At 42.4% G+C, this 8,439-nt stretch overlaps 1 protein-coding gene across 2 annotated transcripts; it reads right to left on the bottom strand.

The window, feature by feature from the left end:
- Positions 1 to 1,710: 1,710 nt before the first annotated feature.
- On the bottom strand, positions 1,711 to 6,187 carry tubb5 (tubulin, beta 5). 2 transcript variants are annotated; one of them, XM_085801642.1, is made up of 5 exons: positions 6,059 to 6,187; positions 3,487 to 3,595; positions 3,148 to 3,258; positions 2,805 to 3,049; positions 1,711 to 2,688 (listed from the first exon to the last, which is right to left on the bottom strand). In XM_085801642.1, the coding sequence occupies exons 1-5, from the start codon at positions 6,113 to 6,115 to the stop codon at positions 1,876 to 1,878; spliced, it is 1,335 nt and encodes a 444-aa protein (XP_085657768.1). In that variant the 5' UTR covers positions 6,116 to 6,187; the 3' UTR covers positions 1,711 to 1,875. The 2 variants fall into 2 exon arrangements, with proteins under 2 accessions (XP_085657768.1, XP_085657769.1); XM_085801643.1 differs by having other exon boundaries at positions 3,148 to 3,255.
- Between the last annotated feature and the right edge of the window lie 2,252 nt (positions 6,188 to 8,439).

The raw sequence follows: 8,439 nt of genomic DNA, 5'->3' as shown, positions 1-8,439 counted from the left end.
GGTGACCATCAGGACAACGATTTAGGGGTCAAAAATTACCGGAATTCTCCTTTAAAGGGACAACGAGGAGTTTCTATTCGGTTATAAAAAAGTCTCACGTTAATGTGGATGAATCTCCGCTACCCACATTTGTTAATGGGCCCATTTTCGATAAATATATCGTTCTGTCTCTATCGTTATTTTGTTATTATTAGTGGTGGCGGAAATGCTGGTCGAGCCGACCAGCGTTTCCTTCGTGGCGAGTCATGAGAATAACGCAGCCAAATCGCCGTTTATGGTCGGAACTACGACGGTAGCTGAACCTCTTTGAACCTCTGACTTTAAAGCAGATAACAGCGGCACGGCCGTTTCGGCTAATGCTGTGTTCAAGGCAGGCTTTTGAAACCGTAAGTTACAGCTTCAAGTCACAACTACGACTTGGTAGCGTTCCAGGTAACCCGTAGCTCGTGTTTTTACCGTCCTGTTGTCTGTGAAAGTTCCCTATAACGGCCACTCGTAACTTCCGACCCGTGAACTCGTACCAGATCGAACTGGTATGACTTCACAGGAAGGAAAAACACAAAGTACGAGTTTCCTTGAACGCACCATGAGTTAGCAGCCCCCGCCCTTGTCAGGCATCAATTGGTCCTCGTGCTACGTCACCACATTCACGCGCATCCCTTGGCTGCACACACAGCCCTTCATGCCGTTCTCTCCCCTCATTGGATAACACTAGTATCCCACAAGGAAAATTTTCTCCTCGGGTTACAGCAGAGCAGAGTGACGGAGAGACTCGTGTTTAGGCTGAAATACTTCATGTAAGTGATTGCTGACGGAAAATAGGACTATTTAGGACTTATATTAACAAAAACATTCCACTGATATCTGCTTTAATTATTGATGAATGAATAAGTCCGTCTTGCGCCGGTCAAAGAATTTTACGGTGCGCGCGGAGGCTCATAAATGTAGTGTGAAAACGCTTCGCTTTTCCAAAACTCCTCGTTGTCCCTTTAAGTTGTGCCATGAGACCACTTTTTTGGATATGGTACGGTATATTATCAACATAGTGATGTTTACACTCATTCTGGTTTTTTTTTGTTTGTTTGTAGGGATGCACAACATCCTGACATGCAGATTTAGTTAGCAACAAAACTATAATTGTCTTGATGTAATGATCCTGAATATGAAAAGTGGCTCAACTTACCCCACTCTCCCGTATCATAATTCTGATATGACAAATGTTGATTTGTGATCCTTTAGACAAAAGTGGAATTTCCCTTTAAAATGTGAGCTAGAACTTTCCACAGGAATTCAAACACAAAAGGAAAAGTTTACATATGTGTAATGGTATTTTGCTCAACCAACAAATACCTTGTTACATTCTTGAGTATATTTAGATTATCTGAATGCTGCCATGGTGCGGTCGTGCATGTTCTTCAGACTGATTCAGGCCTAGCACTGGGATAGGTGTGGGACTGTGGCTTGATATTGAGAAGGAAACTGGTTCTAATATGTTGCAATTTTTCATTTGCCCTTTACCATCATAATGAGGAGAATTAGTCCCTTGGGGTACTACAGCCTAGTAATCATTTAAATAGCTTCTGGCAACCGTCTAACCTACTACATGTCCATCCATGTCTACTGTGGTAAGTAGAATGTAAGGGTGTACTTCACTGTCATATAGCTTCATCAGGCACCTGGAATTTGCAAGCATTAATGAGAGGCAGACAATTTTTCCTTTTTCAATTTTATTTGAAGAGAATGACAAGGGATATCTAACATACGCTAGGTTTGATTCTAGTAATGCTCTTAACACTATGTTGGTTCCTCAGTTACTGTTGTGGTTGTTCTTTTTTGACTTTTTTTTTTGGCATTGATGTCTTGACCTTAACATCTTCAAGCATCCTCTTCAGCCTCCTCATCAAATTCACCCTCTTCCTCAGCTGTGGCATCCTGGTACTGCTGGTACTCAGACACCAGATCATTCATGTTGCTCTCTGCTTCAGTGAACTCCATTTCATCCATACCTTCACCTGTGTACCAGTGCAAGAAGGCCTTACGACGGAACATGGCAGTGAACTGCTCAGAGATGCGTTTGAACAGCTCCTGGATGGCTGTGCTGTTTCCAATAAAAGTGACAGCCATCTTGAGGCCGCGGGGAGGAATGTCACAGACAGCGGTCTTGACATTGTTGGGGATCCATTCAACGAAGTAGCTGCTGTTCTTGTTCTGAACGTTGAGCATCTGCTCGTCAACCTCCTTCATGGACATGCGGCCACGGAAAACGGCGGCGACGGTCAAGTAGCGGCCGTGACGTGGATCGCATGCAGCCATCATGTTCTTGGCATCAAACACTTGCTGAGTGAGCTCGGGGACTGTAAGGGCACGGTACTGCTGGCTGCCCCTGCTGGTCAGTGGAGCAAAGCCAGGCATGAAGAAGTGCAAACGAGGGAAAGGCACCATGTTGACAGCCAGTTTGCGGAGATCAGCATTGAGCTGACCGGGGAAGCGCAGGCAAGTGGTGACTCCGCTCATGGTAGCGGACACCAAGTGGTTAAGGTCTCCATAGGTGGGTGTGGTCAGTTTGAGAGTGCGGAAGCAGATGTCGTACAGAGCTTCGTTGTCAATGCAGTAGGTTTCATCAGTGTTCTCTACAAGCTGGTGGACTGACAGCGTGGCATTGTAAGGCTCAACCACTGTGTCGGACACCTGAGGAAAGAAAACACACAGAACTGCTTGTCAGTCTCATGATCTCGGAAAGAACACACAAAGCCACGAGAAGCTAAATTTATATATCACAAGGCTTAGGGGTTAGGGTATGTTACCTTGGGGGAAGGCACCACACTGAAGGTATTCATGATACGGTCGGGATACTCCTCACGGATCTTGCTGATGAGGAGGGTTCCCATACCGGATCCAGTTCCACCACCAAGAGAGTGGGTGAGCTGGAAGCCCTGCAGGCAGTCACAGCTTTCTGACTCTTTGCGGACCACATCCAGGACCGAGTCCACTAACTCAGCTCCCTCTGTGTAGTGACCCTTGGCCCAGTTGTTTCCAGCACCACTCTGACCTAGAGGGGAAGCAATGACATTCAGGTGAGTGATTCTTTTACCTAGCTCATAAAAACTTTTAGTAATTTAGTTCACAAAATGTCTTCATTCCACCCACCAAAAACAAAATTGTCAGGTCTGAAGATCTGACCAAAGGGACCAGACCTCACAGAATCCATGGTGCCAGGCTCCAAGTCCACCAGAATGGCCCTGGGCACATATTTACCTCCTACGCAAGAAAAAAAAAGAAAGAATAAGAAGAAGAGAGAGGGAGAAAAGGTATACCAACTCAATAACACAGGAAATCACAGTTTATGATGTTACACATGCATGACAGAGGACATGAGAAAGTTATAGCATGTCTAATTTTATATTTCATAATTAAATGGTAAACTTGAAAAAATGTATCTGTAATATATTCTTTATGTGTGAATCACTTGATTGGAAGGCAGCTAACCTGTGGCCTCATTATAGTAAACACTGATCCTGTCAAGCTGCAGGTCGCTGTCTCCGTGGTAAGTTCCTGTGGGATCGATGCCGTGCTCATCGCTGATCACTTCCCAGAACTGCAGACAGAAAATAGAAAGTATCACATGGCAGTTACTTACAAGGAAAAAAAAGTATGCATCTGTCTATTAGCAATGCGGTTGTGGACTTTAAACGAGAAAAACAGCAGAAGGGTTTGCATTTTTGGAGTCTGAATGAAAATGAGAGCATTTTTTCCCCTTTCACCAAGCCATATCTGAACCCATTTTATACAATACAGCTGTTAATGTTTCCATAGTCGCCAACTGATGACTTGGCAGAATGCAGTTCTTTCAGATGTAAAATGCAAAGGAGAGAGCACAAAGGGACTACAGATCACTCCACAGGCAAAGCTGAAAATAAACTCTATTTGCAGGCAGTCACAGAACACTGAAGACACTCATTGTTTTCAGATCTGTATTCATGTCTGGTTCTCTCTTTAAAGACAACACTCGCGTCTTCAACGGTGTGTGTGCATTAAATCCCAGAAGTGGGTGTGACTCTTCTTGCGTATCTTTGCATGCAGATTTTTTTCTCTCTTCCAACTCAGACAATTTTTTGGTCATACAGCCTGTGATTTTCTGCTAACAGCAGCAATCGGAGGATTTAGAGTAATCTGGATAAGCAGGCTGTATTGCAGCTCAGTGCTTAAGAGATTGGGAGTCAGCTGTGGACTAAGTATCATGACATTTAAATAAGACCATGTAAAACAAAAAATGGCCAAGTGACCTTAATATGAGGGAGATCAGAGCGCAGCAGGACAAAGACGAACAAAGAGTTGGAAGGAAGCGTCTATAAGGGGCTGAGAAAATGATGAGCATTTGACAGTGACACAGCAGATAGCCATCAGTGACAAGAGAAGAATCGTGGAGAAAGATTGAGGACAATAAGCAGGAAAGCAATGCCACACCCTGACCTAATTCACCACAATGTAGTCCCTCAGCAACTCTGTCAATCATATCCACTGGACATCTGAATCAATGAGTCCTGGGGGAATGGAAACAAATGTGGATCCTCAGTGCCAGGCTACCAATAGTTATTTTAACACCACACCACAGCACATTGTAGCTTTCTACGATAAAATGCCAAAGAAATTCTAAACTAAATTAGTTAGATTATAGGTTGTGTTCATTTCCTATGGCTTTTCTGCCAAGACATTGCCAGCAGTTGCACATTAAATCAATTGAGAACCCAGTGACTTCACCCACTGTGCATCAGCTGTTTCCTCCATACCTCCCCCACCCCACCCCTAATTTGGTTAGGAAAGAAAAGACATTGATTACAAAGACAGGCCCCGCTATACAGGACATTAAGATCTCTGTCAGCAGAGCATCACCACGATAATGATGTATCCTGTAAAATATGGGCCATTGTTCATGTGATCTCCAAAATTTGTTAGAGTGTGCCGGGCAAGATTCCTGCATTCAAGCGATCCCACTTAAACATATGCTGTCTGTAGAAAATAATCAGCTCTAGAACAAAAGGAGATAATAAGACAGGGATAATAATGGGCCAAGAGGACATGTATTGTAGCAGACTGCAATTGTTGCTGTGAGACTGGGTGGGTGATGTAGTGATGTGAGGCGAGACAGTGGGGTCTCACTGGGTAAAATATAGTTTTAAATGAATTAAAATTACGCATAAATTGACGGAAAAAAAAAGTCAGTGTGGGCATTTAAATCTTAAAAGCAGATGTCTTTAAATAAAATTCTCTTTTTATTGTGAGATATTCTGTCTCTACAAATTATCCATGCCACACCCTTTCCACAGCTCCCCTGCTTTCTCATCACCAGCTGAAACAGCAGTCTGCATCCACAGCCCGCAGAAATAAAGTATAATCAATATGGACTATTGATCCATCGACCATTTAGAGAAAAATAACCAGGCCTTCCATCCCAGCTCCCACTCATTGTCTGGAATACCAGTCATATCTGCCTGTGCAAGACAAAGAACCCAGTGCGGACTGAAGGGGCTCTGACAGGGGAAGAATAGATTTTTTTTTCTCCTTCTTTTCTTTTCCCATAGACAATGTCTTGAGGTCAGCTCAATCCACAGTGTTGAGACGCAGACACGCCCGGTGTTGTGTGAACAAAACCCGTCGAGACACAAGAGTCCCGTTATACCGTTATTTCGATAGGAGCCTGCACGGTCCGCTGCTCCACACCCACCTCCCAGTTACCGCAGTGCACAAGATCCAGACAGAAAAGCACAAAAAATACAGTCCAACAGTTGCTTTTTACTATCTGAGAGTAAGATTTCCTGGTTTATAATGTATTAACATGCACTGTTATATGTAAGGAATAGTCTTTATTCACTCACAAAGAGACAAAAGGACTCCTTTGTCTTCACCTATCAAAATCAGCTACATTAAGATTTTTTTTTAAATGTCTGCTGAGTTGTCTGTGACCTGCATAATCAGTCTGGGCGTGACAGTGAAGTGAAAGCATCATTTTTTTTACACAGGAATAAATAGGCCCAGCTTTTAAATAATTTTAATTTCTTACCTTGGCACCAATCTGGTTACCGCACTGGCCGGCCTGAATGTGCACGATTTCCCTCATTATGATAGCGAAAGTTTCACAACGACGAGGAGAGACGCTTCACTTCTTCCACACGAGGAGCCCACCGCAGACTAGTGTGAGCGTGCTGGACAATGGATTTATAATGTTGGAGCGTTTCCAGAACAAGGCTGGGGCCGGGCAGCGGGCGTGGCCAGACCCAAGACCCAGCTGTTGCGAACGGGGATTGGCTGCGACTCTGCGAGGAGACTGACCCAGAACCAGTGGGAGGAGGAGGGTGGCTGCTGCAGATCAGGGAGTGGGAATTAAATAGGAAGACTGATCAGGATTTTTCTTTTTCTTTTTTTTAACCAGCTGGTGTCCAGAAACGCCCATAAAATCGGTATTACAGTGGGGTTTTTTTGTTTCAGATATGAAATGAGAGTTATAAATCAGCACTAATGCCCCTCTCCCTTTACTATAACCACCCCTGCAGAGAGGGCAGATGGCTGAAATTTCAGTTTCAAGCCTGACACAAGATGGGTTCAGTCGTCTCAAGCCCCATGGCCCAGGCCATCTTGGCATTAAAGAAATTCCTGGGATCATATGTTAACCAAGCAGTCCCACCACAAGGTTAGTTTCATCATTGACCTTAAAACACAAACACTACATTAACTTTGTCATTTCCTAGATGTTCCTTGGTCTGTTTTACTGTTGCATCAGGAAACCAGGAGTCATGTTGCTGTGGGTTCTGATGCATTGCATCGCTGATGTGCTTTTCTTTCTGTAAGACTTGTGTAGCTGTGTTTGGCTATTACTGCATATTAAGGAAAGGGATGAAACTGTTAGCACTGCAGCTGCTTAGTCATAATGCCGGACATGATTATGTTTGATGTCAGGGCCGTATTAACCACTTAACAGGCCTGTGGTCAAACATTTGATATAGGGCTTCTACTGCCACCCATTAGACACAGTACCTCACAGCTTCATTTTTTCCTTGAGTAGCCTACTCCAGATCTTAAATGACTGATTGATTGACAATTTTAATTGTCCCTATATGATGCTGTCAGAAAAAGTGATCTGGTCAAGCCTTATAATAAAGTCATTACATTTATTAAGCAGCATAAAGCTAATCTTTTAATGTTTCAGGCCTACCTTATCACCTAGAAATGAGCTGTAACAGCCGTAATATGCACAGTGTGTGAAGACAGTAAACAAAAGCTTTGAAGGAATATGTTTCAAGTTTTTGAGTCAGGATTGGCTCATATCTGTCAGACATCTGCTAACAGGCCTTGCACCTCCTTGACTCAGTGGCCTGGACAAAAAGGGGAAGGATCATCTCCAGGAACCTTTACACCTGCGGTAAAGCCCGTTCAGTGTGAGCAGGTACGCAGTCCCATGTTCCCAGCCCTTAGCAGTCAGTGAGGAAGAACAGGAGCACATGCAAAACCATCCACATCTGTAAAACGATCAGATTAGCGCGTTAGCCCCAGATTATAGATTATGAACTAACATCTACTGCTAGAGGATTTTCTGTTTCATGAAACAGTCTCACTGGATTACAGAAGTCTTGAAATTACCTTTTGCTAGAATTACTTCAACTTAGTATGCATTTCGGTCAATTTTTGGTCAAGATTCTCTTTTGATGAATGGGAAATAAACAAAAAATTATTGGTTTATTGGATTTTAATTTTGAAGTACAAAAAATAAAATTGAAACACAAAGAATTCTTCTTTTTGAGTGTCAAAGAACAATTAACTAGCCTATTTCAAAAACAGTTTGATTTTCATGTTCTATTTCATATAACAAAAATAAAATCACTGTCCATTTTTAAAACTAGTCTTAAAACCCACTTTTATTCTTTGGCGTTCAACTCAGCATGAGACTCTACCTCTGTTTTAGTGTTTTATGGTTTGTTTTATTCATTGTTTTTAATGTTTTTTATTTTAATTGTGTTATTTAAATTCTAAATTGTTTTATTGCTTTTAAATTGTTTTAAAAGCAATTAACAATTATTATGTTATATTTATTCTTCTGTTGCATTATGTACAGCACTTTGTTTCAGCTGTGGTTGTTTTAAAGGGCTCTATAAATAAAGTTGAGTTGAGTTGAGTTGAGAAGACAGAATCAAAAAAACAAACAAAACAAGAACTAACATTTTTTTTCATATTCCTACACTGGAAGTTGTCATTTACAAGGCAAGGCCGTGGGCCGGACTGGTCTTTAGAAGAAAAGCAAAGTCTTCACACGCACATGCACACTAACCAAATACAGAGTATAGAAAAGGGGAGATATAGCAGGTTCATACTTTGGTTATGACTTTTGCCACCTCTAACTCCAGATTGGAGTCTCAAGCTTATGCAGTTTTCATCTTAAACTTCTTGCAG

Source organism: Trachurus japonicus, chromosome 16, assembly GCF_045865225.1.
Source record: "Trachurus japonicus isolate A0001 chromosome 16, Traja_1.0".
In the NCBI taxonomy this organism is placed as follows: Eukaryota; Metazoa; Chordata; class Actinopteri; order Carangiformes; family Carangidae; genus Trachurus; species Trachurus japonicus.
This window is presented reverse-complemented; position numbering and strand designations above follow the sequence as displayed.

Excerpts from the sequence above, each read along its gene's own strand:
- tubb5 (XM_085801642.1), bottom strand. The coding sequence starts at position 6,115 with ATGAGGGAAATCGTGCACATTCAGGCCGGCCAGTGCGGTAACCAGATT. Across the intron at positions 3,259-3,486 it reads TTACTATAATGAGGCCACAG|GAGGTAAATATGTGCCCAGG; the intron begins GTTAGCTGCCTT and ends TTTCTTGCGTAG. Across the intron at positions 3,050-3,147 it reads ACCTGACAATTTTGTTTTTG|GTCAGAGTGGTGCTGGAAAC; the intron begins GTGGGTGGAATG and ends CTTCCCCTCTAG.